Source organism: Rhynchophorus ferrugineus, unplaced genomic scaffold (genome assembly GCF_030347505.1).
Source record: "Rhynchophorus ferrugineus isolate W39M unplaced genomic scaffold, kcgeb_rfMv2 rfM11, whole genome shotgun sequence".
NCBI classification, from domain to species: Eukaryota; Metazoa; Arthropoda; class Insecta; order Coleoptera; family Curculionidae; genus Rhynchophorus; species Rhynchophorus ferrugineus.
Genome location: NW_027472590.1, coordinates 187542 through 204900, shown reverse-complemented (window position 1 = coordinate 204900; position 17359 = coordinate 187542). Strand labels below are relative to the sequence as shown.

The 17359-nt window shown below is 37.0% G+C and overlaps 2 protein-coding genes across 3 annotated transcripts; one reads left to right on the top strand and one right to left on the bottom strand.

Moving 5' to 3' along the window:
- Positions 1 to 1939: 1939 nt before the first annotated feature.
- Lcch3 (Ligand-gated chloride channel homolog 3) lies at positions 1940 to 7040 on the bottom strand. 2 transcript variants are annotated; one of them, XM_076418551.1, is made up of 10 exons: positions 6746 to 7040; positions 6594 to 6694; positions 6464 to 6531; positions 5030 to 5175; positions 4726 to 4883; positions 3346 to 3477; positions 3135 to 3287; positions 2864 to 3082; positions 2468 to 2677; positions 1940 to 2419 (listed from the first exon to the last, which is right to left on the bottom strand). In XM_076418551.1, the coding sequence occupies exons 1-10, from the start codon at positions 6796 to 6798 to the stop codon at positions 2241 to 2243; spliced, it is 1419 nt and encodes a 472-aa protein (XP_076274666.1). In that variant the 5' UTR covers positions 6799 to 7040; the 3' UTR covers positions 1940 to 2240. The 2 variants fall into 2 exon arrangements, with proteins under 2 accessions (XP_076274666.1, XP_076274667.1); XM_076418552.1 differs by lacking the exon at positions 1940 to 2419 and having other exon boundaries at positions 2529 to 2672.
- A 1528-nt stretch (positions 7041 to 8568) lies between these two features.
- On the top strand, positions 8569 to 16923 carry LOC143204816 (gamma-aminobutyric acid receptor subunit alpha-2). Its single transcript, XM_076417663.1, has 11 exons — positions 8569 to 8697; positions 13323 to 13558; positions 14553 to 14620; positions 14679 to 14899; positions 14957 to 15039; positions 15137 to 15271; positions 15414 to 15566; positions 15980 to 16140; positions 16195 to 16350; positions 16400 to 16595; positions 16652 to 16923. Exons 1-11 carry the CDS (start codon positions 8648 to 8650, stop codon positions 16834 to 16836), a joined length of 1644 nt encoding a protein of 547 aa, XP_076273778.1. The 5' UTR covers positions 8569 to 8647; the 3' UTR covers positions 16837 to 16923.
- Positions 16924 to 17359: the final 436 nt, after the last annotated feature.

Here is a 17359-nt window from a genome sequence, read left to right as displayed (position 1 = left end):
ATTGTGAGATGTTGGCGATTCGCGGACTCTTATCGCGCTCGGGATTCGGGTTTCGGACCAGGATGGGCCGAGAACGACTCGCTTTTGGACGCCTGATCGATTTTCCACCGTTGCAAGTTCGAGAGGCCACGCGCAGATGCTGCCGGTGGGACGAACGGCGGAGATGAGTCCGCGGTCCAGCCACGGATTCTGCGCCGGCCCGGCCCACGCACTTTTCTAATGAACCCAGGTCGGGAATAAGTGGCATTCCGTCGCTCGTGATAATTTCCACGCACTGGATAGGCGACGTACACTATTCCCACGGTCCTATCGCGATATTGTCATGTCAAGTTTGCAGTCGATTCGGGCCGGATTACGCTGATGAACACAAACTACGCGGAATCTGTCGATAAAATGATAGCGATTCAATTAGTCCTGATTCCTAATCTCAACAGCAACCACCAATCATCCTAAATTCACACGCAGCTATGTCTTGCAATTACAGGTGGTTCTTCAATCGCAATTCATGAATTTTACGAATATTATCGAAGTATTTCATATCAATTATTACAGTCGTATGCTTCATTCTTACAATACACTATGATTGCAAGGTTACATGAGCATAACATATTATCAAAATATCAGTTATAATGCCATACGAACAGACTTAAAAACATTTGCACTTATTGATCAAACTCTTTAGGCACAAGCATTCGAAGCTAAGTCCATTCTTAAGTTTTTCGAACATTTAAGTTCAATAAATTGACGCAACAACATGACAATAGTCATACACAAATTATCAGAAATTTAGACGAAGAGAAGTTTAGAAAAATTAATACTTGAACGTAATTAATAACCTAAAAATTTTTAACTCTAATATTTTCGTGCATTTTTCGTAAAACAATTTGACTCTGTTTTCAAAATAGGCGTCATTTAAGTCTCTTTTCACTGTTTGTAGCACTGTTTTGATGTCTACAAACAGCCAAATCACCAAAGAACAGATCTGGACTATACATTGGGTGGCAAAACAATTGAAAACGCAATTTGGTTCATTTGTTTCGCTAAAATTTTTATAACTAAACACTAGATTATCATAAAATACGTGTCATTTGAAGGTTAGGACTACTAGGTTAGGTTTTAAATTAAAATGACATTGTAACATAAATGAATATTGTTATTGTCGATAATATTTCCTTCGTCCATAATCATAAACAATTATAATATCCTCCCTTTTTTCAGTCATCCTCGAGACTAAACCCAGGCATTCATAATAGACGGCATAACTTATGCAATATCACATAGAATACCCCTATAATTCCATTGGTATCAAACATATGTCATTAGACTTCACTTTTCCCTTTATGTCACTTGGTTGAAATGCAAACAAGTCAACAACACTGGACTAGAAAATAATCATCTTCTGTTCATATTCTCCAAACTTTGTTAGTGGTGATTAGCTCTTATTATGATCGATGCTACACTATTTAGTTGAACAGTACAGAACAAAAAAGTAGTATAAATTACTTATTTTGAGCAAATAAATAACAAAATAAATGATGTTTACCACAAAACTCAAAATTCATAAAAATATTAAATTAATTTTAATAAGAACATGGTATTTTATTTTGCAGATTTTATTATTGGGAATATCAGAGTTTTAAAATAGAACCACCCACTATATTTGATAAATAAAATCAATCTGATATCTAGACGTGATCAATACATACATTCGAAACTGTCATTACAGAGCACTTGTTGATTTTGTTTGATTATATTACCGATAGATGTCTCCACAATTCTGTTCAAGTAAAAGGAAGATCGATATATATTATGGAATATAAAGATAAATAATTAAAAGACAACAAATACATAAACATTATATTTGAAACAAGACAACACTGTTCAAAATAAACATGTTACATATATATTTCTTCATATATTACTTCGAATATCATAACAAATAAACAGAAGCAAATTTGCTGTTATTCGTTATATTTCTCAACCTACCAAATTTTATATGCACGCAAAACATGTGTAATTTTATCAAAAAGTATGTCATTGTTTTGCTAAATAACAAATAATGCGCTATCATCAATAAAATATGTCAACATCGCTATACATCTAGTAATTTCTAGCTAAATCACCGATACAAATCTCATCCGGTTCATGAAAAGACTTCATGAAGCAAAACATACCAGTCGAAAATGAAAACTCACACGATAGCATTAACAAATTCTGTTTTTTTTTTAATTATAGAACAGTCAATCTAATATATAAAACAGCCAATAGATGACGTTGAATATTAGGAATGTTATGGGGAATATCAAGCGCGAATAGGTGTCGATAACGTTCACGTCTTTTATTTTCGGTATAGATGCCTTCAACACATTCGCTCCTTTCCGAATGGCATGAAAAACTTTGGGTTTGTTGACGTTATTGCCTAGAAAATCGACATTAAATACTGAAAATTACTAGGAAACTAAAATACCTCTGAACTTTAATGAAGGTCCTCCTGTTCTGTAATTGTACATGTATCCAGCTGATCGCGAGTATCGAAAACTCGGCGGAAAGTTGGTTGTGGGATCGTTTTCGGAGCAGGTATATCTGACGGAGGCCTTCCTGTTACGTATAGAGGGGAGGGGACTCATCCGGATGTCCTGCAGCTCGATAATGTCGTCATTCCTAGTGGTTTTCTGTTCTGGAAAGGGTGAGATCAGTACGTTGCTTCGATTAAAATATGAGAAGATTTAAGGTGGGTTATCTGGTGGTTCTTTTTTGGTGACATTCTTGAAAGTACGATTATTAGAAGAAATTATGCAGAAATATCAATACCAAAAAAAGCGCACACAAAAAGAGAACAACGGACACCCCATCCCGTACAAACCAATTTTAGCCAACTCGGCGGCTTTCAATTTTTTGCTCTTTTTCTTTGCTCTCGCGCCCCAGTACGTATAATTCACTGCTGCGTACTCCAATAATGCGGCAAAAACGAAAACAAAACACATCACCAGGTAGATATCGATCGCCTTGACGTAGCTGATTCGAGGTAACGAACTTCTTACTCCGGTGCTGATAGTGGTCATGGTTAGGACCGTAGTGATTCCTGGTGAGAGAATCATTTAATAAATGCATTGTGCGAAATAATAAGTAATTACCGAGAGCTACCCTGGCACTGGTTGCTTCGTGGTTGATCCAAAACGACACCCAGGACAACATAACGATCAGGATACTGGGTAGATATGTTTGGAATATGAAATATCCAATGTTCCTCTGAAGCTTGAACGAGAGCGACAGTCTCTGATAAACACCTGAAGCATAATCGAGGTAAAGAGCAAAATACCGAGATTTAAAGGTAGTGTAATGTACCAGTGGCCAGTTTTTCTTTCCTGTCGTTCGGTTCGTATCCCATCACGGTGAACTGAGGCAATTCCGCATCCTCCACGCCCCTAACAGGCCTGTCCTTCCAGTACATTACAACATCCGACACTGTATACCCATCTAAAAGAATCAAATATTAACTAACACATATCCGGACAATAAAGTCGGCGTCTGTTGGAAATACCAGCAGTTTAACCAGCTTAAGATCGATAAAATATGGATGCAGTCGAGCTGTTGACCAGCTGCTTGTAAGAGTAGTAAAATTTTAACAGCATGTTGCACAGTACTGTTGCAACATTAAATTTGAAGGCATTCTAGTTATGGATATAAAATCACTTTTTATACAGGTATGACATAATTTGTCAATCTATGATTCGCAAGTGTTCTCGTATATCGTTATAATACCTAGCAGGCTTATAAATTAATTTCAAAGAATTTATAAGAGATTTTATTACTGACATATGAATACTGGTTTCATCGTTTTAAAAATGGCCATTTTGACACCGAAATCAAAGAGCTTTCTGGAGAACTAAAAAAATTGAAGACGAAAATTTGAAGGCATTATTCGATGACGATCCATATAACACGAAAGAAAATAATGCAAAATTGTTGAGAGTGATACAAGAATAGTCAAAAAGCTTACTGATTTTGTGCCGTATGAAATGCTACTTCGATGGCAACATTGGAAAGGTTTTGGTATTTTTACTGCCGATGAAACGTGAATTCATTACGATAATGCGAATGATCAGCGAGGTGTGGTATACTATGAGTTGCTAAACCCTAATGAAGCCATCAATGGTAATCGCTATCGACTAGAATTGATGAGTTTGGGCCGAAAACGCCCCAGTAATGTTATTCTTCAGCATGGCAATGCTGCAGCAAAGTTATGCTGCAGAACCGGCAACAATATACTTGGAAACATTAAAATGGGAAGTGTCTTACCACCTGCCCTATTCTTCAGATACAGTTCCTTCGGATCTTTTAGACAATTTGCGGATTTCGTCTCGAAAGAACAGTGTATCTTTTGCAGCTATTCACAAATCGAACCATTTCTTGGTATATTTATAAGAGAATGATTATTATTTCTTTGGAATTGAATCCATAAATTATCTAAAAGATGAGTTAATGTAGTAGGTATTGATGAACAATACCTTGAATAAACTATATTGTATCCACTTTTAATAAAAATTTAGATAAAAAACCCTTGAAACTAATTTATAGAACTATACATATATTGTATCCACTTTTAATAAAAATTTAGATAAAAAACCCTTGAAACTAATTTATAGAACTATACATTCTCCATTATTTTAAAACACCAATATCCATATATTTTACCATTATTTCACGAAGTCCGAAGCTACTTACAACTTTCTATCTCGACCGTGCAATTTTGCGAATCCAACGGATAATAATGGAGGTCCATCATGCAAGCCAGCGTGGTAGTGAATCTCATGCCGTATGTAACCGATCCGTCTCCATTAAGCCGTACCAATTTGTTGCGTTCGGTGACGTCGTGGAGAAAACTGAAATCCGTCAAAATTGCCATTGAAACCCGACACTCGTCATTATATTAGTTATTATTTATTTTTATACAATTAAGGGTCGGGTTACATGTTTTGATTGACCTAGCACGATTGTACCGAGAAAAAAAAGACAGAAAATTCGATACCTGTTCTTGTCGTTGGCGAAAAAAGTGTCGGGGACCCAAATTTTCTCTGCGAAATCGCCAGACAACGTCAGACATTCGTCTTCGTTGCTGAAGGCAAGTCTATCGTCTTTCCAATATTGATTCAAATACAGTGTTATGGTATAATCCTGTAAGATAAAATGAGTTTTATTCTACAAATTAATTTGTTACTACTGTTCTGTTGTACTTGCATCAATACATAAGCAAGGATATATATCAAGGATATATCAAGGGTATATATCAAGGATATATCAAGGGTATATATCAAGGATATATACAAAATTATTAATATTAGATGTCCACCAACGCCAAGGCTTTGAATCACTTGATACTAAAATAAATGACCAAAAAGTGGAGAAAACCATGAAACACTACAACTCAAGAAACCTTTTTAACAATATCCGGGTCTTCACGGGTTTTAACGTCATTCAATCAACAATGAGTGCAAAAGTGGATGCAGATTATTCTGAAAAACACTGGTAAATCAAAAAGGTTTAATATTACTGCATGTTAATCCTTGACAATATTAGTCTTTAGATGATTATATACAGCCGAGAACTGGTTCTATGCTATTATAATTAATTTTTGGCAAACAGGTTCTTTTCCTGCATTTTTCATCGTTCTTAGAACGCTGTCAAGGAGTTATGCTTTTCTGTGGAGATTTATTTCGTGATAATAAAAGAAATTTTGACTAAAATCAGGATATTTAACACGCATTTCAATCCGTATCCGATTTATTTTGAACGCCCTCAAGTCATTCATTAAACGTGCTTTTTCTGTCGTAGTTCTTGCCGTAGCGAACCCGAGGGGTTGACGGATATAGACAGACGGACGGTTGCCGACATATTACATTTCCCGTTCATTTCCGCCACCGCCGCCAATTGAAATTTATTGGGGCCGGATTTTGTTTTTATGGCTGTAGCTTCGGATTATCACCCCCGCAGCCCCATTCCATTTTAAACTTCATGCAAGAACCGATAGAAGACGCTTCTGTCGGTTTATTGCCCGTGGCAAATTGATATTTATAAAAAAGATGAGGTCGCGCGGATGGAAAACCCGAAGGATAACGCGAGCGAATTTCACGCCGTTTTTTATCCTCGTCATTTCCGGGTTTAAAAGTCCGATATCTCGTCGTCTCGCGGGAGGTGGATGCTAAATATTGTTAATGGACGATCGAGATTTTTTGCCTAACGAAATATGCGATAAAACGAAATCGAAACTATCAAACTATGACCGTGGTTCCCGTCGAATGCTCGAGGCGAAATATTTAAAATATCCCGGAGGTATTTTAGACGCGCTTCAGAGACGAGGACGACGTGTTTTTTTTTGTTTTTGCTCCGTTACGATGCGAAGTATCTCGGAGTAGAGAAAAACTAAACCGCTCGAGTTGGAAATATGTGAGGATGAATGTCTTACCATGTTCACTTCGGATATGGCATCGAAACTGGCTATAGTTAAATCCATTCCTACTAATAAAGGATCGCCTAAAAGATATATGTTAATAGTTGAATATATTTTCCAGAAAAGTGAAAAAAATGGTAATTACCCCCAAAATCTGGTCTCAAGCGTATATCGTAACCTTCCAATAGTCGTGTGATAGTTTGGGTAACATTATCGAGTCTTTCCGAGATCATATTAACTTGCGCTCTGGAAAAAAACATATAGTAACATTTCCCAGTCTAAAATACCCTCACCAACCCATCGGTAATCGCCAAAAAACCGAAAAAACACACTAAAATAGACACAGCCATTTCAAACAGTTTTTCTACTTCATCGCATCACCTTTTGGCGCCGTTGTTTTTTTTGTCACCGTCAATATTCGTTGTTATGTACTAGTAACACTATAAACAAGAATATTCGTTTATTTCTAGCGCGTTTTCGCGATCCATGGATGTCGAGATAGAGCGCGCGGTGTGAAAAGTGTTGATAGAGTCGTCGGGCTTGGCGCGCTTAATTTTTATTGGGTTTTACCAGTACGAGCGGACTGGCCGAGATTATTCTTCTTCCAACAACTGAAGTTGCGTCCAGAGCGCGCGTGCGTCGAGGAAACGTTTCAAGCCGCCCCCCTCCCGCTTGATTTCCTTCGGGAAACTATAACGCCTACAGGGTGGAATGGAATAAGTATGTTTCCTGTCTTAAAAAAAATAAATTCTACTTATTTGAGGTCTGAAGAATTCATTCACTTTCTTAAATCGTCGTTTTTAACGAAGATATCGAAAACTTACCTTAAAAACAGGTTTCTCCTCCATACATTCTAGATATTTCTCCATGTGATTGTTAGATTTCTTATAAGGCTTTATTGTACGTACTATATATAGGTTACACAATTCTCAAATTACTGATTCTTCAGAAAAAAGTACTCAATAATCGACTAAGTCCACAAAATAACAAGCTCCATGAAACTTTCCTTGTAAACAAATTGTAAAATTAATAAAGTTTCATATCGAAAATATAGAATATGTCTTTGAGGCAGTATATAAATATAATACAAGGGTCTTTAGAATTAAACAGAAGAATTATTTTCCGAAAATAACTATTGTTCACAAAAACTTTTAAAACCCAACATATAACAAGTCAGTCTGTAAAATACGACTTATGTTGATGCTGTTCCACACTGTTGTCAAATGTCTACAACATTCTTCAAAACGTTAATGATAATAATTAGAGGTTATAAATAGGCAAACGTGCTAAATTACAAGTCCAATTTCATGCGGCAACATTATGACGTGCTAACGTGATAAATTTGGTAATGCGCATTGACTGTTTTATTGGTTAGGCTACATAGTGCATTATTTAGTGAACTATGATGAGCATTTATTTGTTAAAAAATGTCGAAAATAGGTTAGCGTTTGGTCCAGTTTTATTAGAGATAAAATTTACTGCCAATACACTTCATAGCTGACGAGGAATATAGCGCCAAATGCATATGCAAAGATTTAAGAGCTGATTTTTTTTATCGTTTTACCGTAGTTAAAAAGTGACAGAGTGCAGTCTGATGCGTCTGAACATGTATCCGAATCAGTATATAAAATTCGATTTGTGTTGCCACTGGTCGACACTGTTGTCATTTCTACAAAATTCTTGCAACATTGTGACGTGCTGACGTCATAAATTTTGTTGGCGTGCATTGGCTGTTTTGTTGGATATACAATATAGTGCACAATTTAATGAACTATGCTAAATTTACTTTCTCAAATGTCAAAAGTAAATGAACGGCTGGTCCAGCTTTAACAAATATTTTTTAACTTATCCCAAGCAATGTAGAGGATATCCCTAATGGGAATCAATCCATCAACTCTGGACGATTTATCGATAATAGAAATCTGTGATGGGTCCGGATAATTGCGAGCAAATTACGGAGGCGTCATCACGGCAACTTGCATGGGATCTAAGGGCCGTACGCGATAAATGTTGGGGACTCGCTCTATAAAATCCCGAGCCGTTATCGGGAAGAGACGGGTGGCGCAGGCGTCGCGACGCTTCGAAGTTTGAAATGGCGCAGCTCGCCCGCCGATTTGGCCATTTTACGCGGTCGAGGTTTATTCGAAAAGATTTCCGTTTAACGTTTTCGCGGAGACGCGATAAGTTTTTACCGTCGCGATGATGAAGCGTGGTCTCCCGTCGGCTTTGCTGCTCCTAATCGTTCTAATGTAAGTTTTTCTTTGTTGTTATCTTGTCGATTGTCGTTTAAATTGGGTCTAGATGTAGTAAACAAAAGATCGTAATATTTAATCAAATTATTTCTCGCCTTCTAAATTGTTGAATGACTTTCAGTAAAAGTATTTCCGAACTATATGTAGTAACTTACAACATCAATAGACTATATTTTGTCGAAGTAATGCTGTTGTAGTTTAGTTTTATTTAAATAAATTTTGTGCAATTAGCTTAAATGTTTAAATTAAGACTGTTACTGTATTGTTTTTTGGTCAAATATGAAGAAAGGTAGAAGTAAAAACTAATAATTACAATGTTTCCACATCATATACAAACGGTTCTGTTTGTATGTTCTGTTCTGTTTAAACTGTGTAAAAACAATGTTCGAACGGAAAAAGTTGTTAATAATACTAAAGTAAAATACAAAAGAATATCCGAACATGTGTAAATATGGTCTGCGATATATTTGTGTGCACAAACCTTGGACAATAGTCATTGAATGGATTTTAGTTGTATACAAATTATTGCATTTTAACAGAAACATTTTTATCTGTACTTTTTAATTTAAATTAATTTGAATGATTTTAATATAATAAAAGTAATATCTTATCTAACCAGTTAATGTTTACCTGTTCTCGTTCTTCTGATATCGTTTGTGTTCCACCTGGAAAAGTTGACACATCATTGTTTCACTAGATTAACACCTCAGAAAAGGTAAAGCCTAATAATAGAGCTTTGATATGAATATATATCGTTCATAGTTCACAGTTGTTCACAGTTGTTCGAAGGGCATTTTTGGAATTGAAGTAAAATTTAAAACCAGAGAATTTTAATTATTTGGTTCTGTTATAACATTTATGTTTTGGAAATAACTTTCGTCATTTATCCGCCAAAACTTCCTCCAAAGAATTGGATTAAACCAACCTCGCAAAACCTTCTGAATATATTGGAGATTGTTGTAGTAAAGGTGACGAAGCTGGTTAAAACAAACCATATAATTCACGATGATTGATCATTGTAACAATAACATTGAAAATAATTATATATAAGTTGTAAACATTGCTGAACTATTGTTTTGGTTCTTTAATTTGAATTATCCCTGCAATATTATAACAATTTCAGTGTATTATATAAAAACAAGTCATCTTCGATTGACCATCAAATGACAATTAAAGTCCTGCCACTTAAAAAAATACATTCTGAATATAAACAATACGATTATTTTGAGTTTTACTGGATAGTTTAAGATATATGGGACTCTTTTGAAACGTTTTGAGCGAATGGCTGCGCTGCTAAAGGCCACTAAACGAAGCTAAGTAAAAGTCTAATAGCAAAATATTTGTTGAGACACCGCGTGACGATTGTCCGTCGGATATAAAAGCAAATAAATTGAGGAGGAATACAGCACAGTTTCGCTGTTGGGGACCGGCGAGGAGCGGAAAAATGACGGTCTCCGAGAAAAACACAGTCCTGGGAAGGAAAGGGTGGCGGTACATTCGGCCGGAATTAAGTGAGAATTCTTGTATCGGCCCGAAATATAAAACGGTCGTAAATTTTCATTTTGCCCTGCATTGTCTTAATAAATAACACTTAATTCTTACACCGTTTTTTTTTTCTTTTTCTCGTTCTGTTCGGTCCCTTTCCACTTTAACGTTTCTTTCGGGCATAATTTATAATATAGATATATATAAAAAAATCCGGACTGGAATATTGTCCCTGTAACTCACGTCATTTCCTTTGCCCCGAGAGGGTTTAGCTTTATAGAATCGTCACTGGATGAGGAATGGTTCACCGGTAACCTCAAGAACGCTTAGATATTTCCCGTTTTTCTTTTTGTTCCTTCCTATAAATCATATAATTACAAATGCAATGCAATTCGCTTACAACATAAACGATGTGGATTATAAAATATGATCGCCTCTGTAAAAGTGATCATATCTTATTCTAAGTATGGCTCTAAAATATGTTTCTCTTCATTAGTCAGGTCGATCAGCTTTTGATCTTGAACTTGAATTACTCTCATTACGAGTTTTCGAGGGTTTTCGATTTATCATGTTATATCACTATATTAGAAATATCACATGGAACATCAAGCACAGAATGCTTTGTTCTTCTATAATACTGTGCAGATTTTTGTGTCTATTTCTCCACCAATAAGCTGCTGTTGGCGACATAGGATTTTGAACTCTTCACTCAGTTTCCTTACAATATGAGTCTTAAACCAAGCACTTCTTTTCTGATACGATGCCTGAGAGAAATTTGTAGAATTTTCCTTAAGCATCGCTTTTGAAAGACGTCAGCAAGCAATTCGCCAGTCAATACTTTGGTGTTCTCTTCAATAATTCCTAAGTCAGATGTAACTACTTAATAGAGGAAGAAATTGCGATGCTATTTCTTAACATTAGAGCCATTTCTCGCCTCTATCTCGTCCCTGCGATTCTTTTTATCAACTCTATATTTCTTTGTTGTTTGTTTGCCTTTGGTGTATGTCCAAATCATGTTGTGACAGAACAAAAACAGACAGCACATAAAGAAACGTTAAAAAATCGATACGTTGTTGATGGAATCGATCAAAAAAAAAGAAGCGTTAATGAGAATAACTAGGTTTTATATCAATTATTTTCGATATATAACGATGATCTGGTCTCCGAACTACGCCGCGGTTATTCTGACAGAATAATTTCCACTTGTCAACGCTCTTTTGTCGCGCACCACCGAAATGTATCGTTGGATTAATGTAATTATTTCGACCAGCGTTTCAGGGTAAAACCGTATAAGCCCTTTTTTTTGAATAACATGTAATTGTAATTATTCTTGCGTCGCACTGTTTCGTTTTTAATTAATGGACGGATATAATGTCGAACTGAGACCAGGTTTTGCGTTATTTATCAGTTAATGTCACTTGAATGACAGTTTCTTGTCGAGAAAGGAAACAGGCATTTTAAAAAATAGCACCATCAACATCATTCAACAAAACGCTTCTGTTAATGAAAAAAGTGCATGGCGATAACTTTTTATCGCATAGGATATTCTATGAGTAGTATACACGTTGTAAAAATGGCCAAGAATATCTAAATAATGACCAATATGTTGGCATATTAAAAGATGTGTCATAGAATGATATAAAAGAATTGGATAAATCATTGCTAAAGACTCTCGATGAATAAGTCGAATTTTATCCGAAAACTTCTGTTAATAATAACCTGGAAGGGCAGCAAAAAGCTCAAACTGTATATATAACTGTACAAAAAAAATACCCAAATAAAATTCAACTTCATACCAACATTTTGATCAACACAGAGATGGGCATTTTTTCCGCCCAAACGACTTTTCGCCGGTACCACCCTCTCCCCCTTTCACGGACGCCCTCCGGCACCGACAAAAACCCCGGAAAACTGTTTGCCATTCTAATTTTCTATTTTTCGAATGAATTAACAATCGAGAGGTCGCCGCTGTCGAGTCAGCGTTTGTTTTGTTCGGCGAGAATCAAGACGGCCTGGAGAGGAACATCGCGAAATTCGAGTGTATTTTAAGTCGTCGATGACGGGTCGGGGGACGGGGGAGGCGCGCGGCGGGCTGTGCTGCGGGGAACGTTTGGAGGACCAGCGCTCTCTTTTTATCGTCGATGTGTCCCGTGGATTGGTTTATCGGGTGTTTTGCTGATTCTTGCCCGCGGGTTTCCTTTTCGCAATATTCGGGAGGTAAAAAATCGGCGCTGGAGGATTTAATGAGTGGCACTCATTTTATTATTGGGGCATTTCGTTGGTATTAGAACGAACTGAAGTTGATGGATGAACAATCTTCTAAGACCATATTGTTTTCGAACAGTTTCGATATCGTTTCTTGTCACTATAATTCGCACTTTTAATCATCTGTAGTGAGATCATTAGAATGTAAAGTGTTCTGACAAAATATTTTTACAATTAAATGTTGCTCGTAGCAGACAAATGTTAGATTCATCAAATTTGACATCCTATACCATCGTTAAATCTCCTATGATTAAAATAACGATCAATAGATGGCGCTGATCAAAGTTAATTTTTAGGAATGTTCGTCGGGTCGGTCAGTCGGTCGAAATGTGTGGCTGCCGCTGCGATAATTTATCAGAATACGCACTACTATCTTTGGAAGGAATTTGCACGGGAACTAAAAACACTGATTGAATCAAAGTTGTTTATTCTAACATACGATTGATACATGGGGTCGATGGGAGAATGGACAGGATATTAGGTTAAGGTGAAGGAAGTACGGTAGCGCTGTGGAAGTGGTACTGTTACAGGGGGACGGTGATAAGAAAAGAGAGCGAGACGTCATCATGATGGTCTTTTATACTGCATGGTACCAATCCACCGGCGTTGCCAACCTTTGTAGTTGTTGATGGTGAATTGGTGGTGGCCAAAGGGTCGTGGCGGTCGCCACAAATTCTTGCTTCTGCTACTTAATACTTTATTTCTCCTCGTATATTTAATATTATGCTTGAAGCCGGTACACAAGGGAGAGCGTTCATCTTATACCGATTTTCGGTGTTGTTTAATCCGCATATGTAGTGGAGCATACAAGTTCGAATCAATTTTAAATCATCCGAGATTCAAGGCGATTTCCTTTTGCCGGTTATTTCCAGATCGGCTGTCGCATCGTATAAAATAAAAGGCGGAGTACGCTACGAACACGACGGGAGGCAACGAAACGGAACGTTGGGGGGAGTCGTCGTCGACTTCACCAGCGACCTGAGGAACTCGACGATGCGGAGGGCCCGTAACAGCGGTACGAACGACGTCGTCAGCAAGAACATCACCAACATACTGGAAAATCTGCTGAAGAACTATGAGAGCTCTCAATTACCAAATCACGGGAAAGGTAAGCGGAAAATTTGTGTATAGTGTTGGTTTGGTGAAGGCGCCGGAATTTAAATATACAGTAGACCAAATATTTTTTCGTTTAACCTTTTTGATTTGTTTAAAGTGTAATGTATATAAATTTATATGAGAAAAATTGAAATTACTTTTTTCCCAACCCGATGTTAGAACATTTAAAAACGTAGATTACTTCTCCACATACCTAATATCTTTAACAGCACTATTTCGGTGCAATTTATAATTTTATGTTGAGAAAAACGACGACGCCTTCTTGACTGTACGTGCGTAGACATTTTTCGGGTTCGTCCATCGATCGATGGACGAACCAAACTATGACAGTTTTCGCTCTCGCTTTCATTAAACAAACGGACTGTAAGCAATTAAGTGCGTGGCTGTGTCTCGGAGAGACCCTCGAACGGTCATTTATTCACCACGACGACATTAAACCGGAAAATGAACGCGAAGAATGCCGAGGCGTCTCCGTCAGTCGTTTCTAGGTAAAGACGAAACTATGCCGGATCTCCAGCCGACATCAAAGGGTTCTTTAACGGGATTCTTTTACTGTAACCATATACCAGGTTGCAGTAGTGAAGGCCTGGTGCATTATTGACATTTTTTTAGTTGGAGAAATTGTTTGTTCTAACGTATTATGTACGGTAGGGCCATCTGCTGATTAATTTGTAAAACACTATCGTGCTTGACACTGACAGATACGTATTCTAACCTAAAATTTAAGAAAAACCTTTAATAGTTATTATTGTATAGTATCCAAACTCCAACTCTGTAACCAAAAAAGTACTTTATTTACTACAGACTTAATTCTACAGTGATTGTTTACAAACTCACAATGTTTTACGTTATGGAATAATACACAATTTAGATTAGAACTAGCAGATGGTACATTCGTGAAACTTTCTTGTAATAATCATAACATTGATAGGCACGCTGACTGTAGCAATGCTGAAAATATATAACCATTTTCTGTTAATATAAAGGTCTTCCAACTGTAGTTCGAACCAATATACTTATCAGAAGCATGGGCCCTGTGTCTGAATTGGACATGGTAAGCTCCATTCAGAATAATGTAGAGGAGAAACCGCGAAAGATACCCAATATTTCAGGAATACTCCATGGATTGTTACTTCAGACAATACTGGAGGGATCAACGACTGTCTTTCGTGGGTCCCATCAAGTCTCTTTCTCTCTCCATCAAGATGCTGGAAAGGATCTGGAGACCGGACACTTATTTCTATAACGGGAAGAACTCGTACGTCCACACCATCACGGTTCCCAATAAGCTATTGAGAATCAGCCAGGATGGTGACATTCTATATTCCATGAGGTATTAAGTCCTAAGTTACGACGTTATTTCTATTCAACGAATTCATATTATATTTAGGCTGACTATAAAGGCCAAATGTCCCATGGAACTGAAGAGTTTTCCCATGGATAGGCAATCGTGTCCTCTTCTTTTAGGAAGTTGTAAGTACACAGATAAAGGTGCTGATATCGATGAAACGTGTGTTACTGTAAAAAAAGATACCCTGTATGTTCGGTATGTCTCATCATGTTTTTCCAGACGCTTACACAATGAAGGATCTCGTGTACCAGTGGCAGAACGAGGGCAGCGTCAACTTCGTCGCCGGAATGACCCTGTCCCAGTTCGATCTAATCAGTTACCCGTCCAGGAATTTCACGTTGACGAGAAGAGAAGGTAAATTATATCACGTCGTGCATATCGTCCCTGGCGGGACCATTGAACGAAACGATATCGAAAGACTCATATTACGAGATGAACGCCATTAAAAACGTTTCAGCAATTACGCGAAAGCGACGCCTCGGTTTTTTTGTTGCAGGAGATTTCTCCGTCCTGGAAGTGTCCTTCAATCTGCAACGTCACGCGGGATATTTCCTGATTCAAGTCTACGTACCGTGCATTTTGATCGTGGTGCTGTCGTGGGTCTCTTTCTGGATACATCGGGAAGCTACAAGCGACAGAGTTGGTCTAGGTATTTATAATCGTTGTTTCTTTAGTTATATTTTTCATTTAGACAAAAGACAAACACAAATTTCTATACTTCTTATAAGTATTTCAGTATCATATAATTTTAAAATAAATCCACACAACGTTAAAAAAACCTGGATGACATTTTCGAACATTATTATTTATTATTTCTGGTATTGGGCGTAATGATCAATTGTTTCTTTCGCTTTCATAATGTATGAAAACTTTATAAGTAAAACGTAAAGTTTTGTTTACTAGACGACTTCCAAATCTCCACTCGGTGTAGTTAATTTTGTCTAAAGTCCTATTAAGATTTTCGTAAGATTCCTTCCTATATACTGAATAATCAGCAAGCAATTAAACATAAGTATTTCCTTTACGTAATAATACATATTTTATGTATCTTTCTTTACGCAGGCATCACAACTGTGTTGACCTTGTCAACAATCAGTTTGGATTCGAGGACTGATCTTCCCAAAGTGCGTTACGCCACTGCTTTGGACTGGTTCCTGCTGATGAGTTTCTTTTATTGCATTGCCACTTTGCTGGAGTTCGCGGGCGTTCACTATTTTACCAAGGTGAAGCCCTTAATCGATGACCAACGACGTATTGTTTTTGACAATTTTGTTTAGGTGGGAAGTGGAGAGATTCCAGTGGATGAAGAAGAATGGGAAGAATGCAACGAACCGATCGAAGAAATCATCGGAGGCGGCAGCTCCGCCGATCTTTTAGAGAACATCAGCAACGATGGTCGCAGGCGGCGTAGCTTTATATGTCCAATTTACAATGTAGGTTAACGTTATCGTTAATATTAATCCAATAACCGTCCAATTTCAGACCGACGCCCTCTATCAGAATCCCAGGAAAACTTCTCTGGTGTCCAACGCGAACAACGGTTCGCCTCCTGTTAAGATTACGTCAGAAAAGACAACGCAAACCGAGAACAAACTGCCAAAATGGAAACAATTCGTCTACTGTTTGAAAGGAGACGACAAATTTCGACGACAACGTCAGAGAGAGGCAGCCGCACTCGGCATGTAACCCATCAAAAACATTAATAATACATTTGACCGTTTCTTATTTCGATAGAGTCGCACAAACCCGGCCATCACAGCACCAGACACGTCAACAGCGTATCCTTGATCGATCGTACTGCCAGAGTAGTATTTCCAGCCTCTTTCGGCTTATTTAATATTATATATTGGATGATGTACATTATGACTCAAGAGAATTTCAAATGGGGTGACAACAAATTGAGTAGCCACAATTACTGATCTATTGCTGTCCCTTATGTAAAAAAAGACACAAAGAATCATCCTATGTTGTAAACCTTTTAGCTAGCAAAATAGAATAAAGATCCACTCCTACCAATAAAACTAATAATTAAATGAAAAAGTTTTATTTCAATGGTTAAACCTGAAACTCATCAAAATAAATTGTTTTTGAAATACATAAAAATGTTACGTGGCTCCATCGAGCGACAAACTCCAAAAACCTTGTCAATATTTAGGATACAAATTAAAGAAAACTTCTTTTTATTTTGAATTAGTATTACGGATATTGTAGAGATGGCACGTGAAGACGTCAACTTGCGACATCTGTTGACAAAAGTCAAGTATTAAATGAGGTCGATAAAATTTTACAGGATACTACTTCAAATTTTTCATTAGTATGAAATATTTTGTATAGAGGGCGATAACTACATTAAAAAATGTTTAAGACATAATTGATGTAGTAAACAAAATAAATATTCTGTACTAATTATATAAATCAGCAATCAGATTCAGAGTTTACTTT

Coding starts and splice junctions, on each gene's coding strand:
- Lcch3 (XM_076418551.1), bottom strand. CDS start 6,798: ATGGCTGTGTCTATTTTAGTGTGTTTTTTCGGTTTTTTGGCGATTACC. Junction 6,532..6,593: donor CTTGAGACCAGATTTTGGGG/GTAATTACCATT, acceptor TATATCTTTTAG/GCGATCCTTTATTAGTAGGA. Junction 3,478..4,725: donor CACGGTCGAGATAGAAAGTT/GTAAGTAGCTTC, acceptor TGATTCTTTTAG/ATGGGTATACAGTGTCGGAT.
- LOC143204816 (XM_076417663.1), top strand. CDS start 8,648: ATGATGAAGCGTGGTCTCCCGTCGGCTTTGCTGCTCCTAATCGTTCTA. Junction 15,040..15,136: donor TCCTCTTCTTTTAGGAAGTT/GTAAGTACACAG, acceptor ATGTTTTTCCAG/ACGCTTACACAATGAAGGAT. Junction 15,567..15,979: donor AAGCGACAGAGTTGGTCTAG/GTATTTATAATC, acceptor TTCTTTACGCAG/GCATCACAACTGTGTTGACC.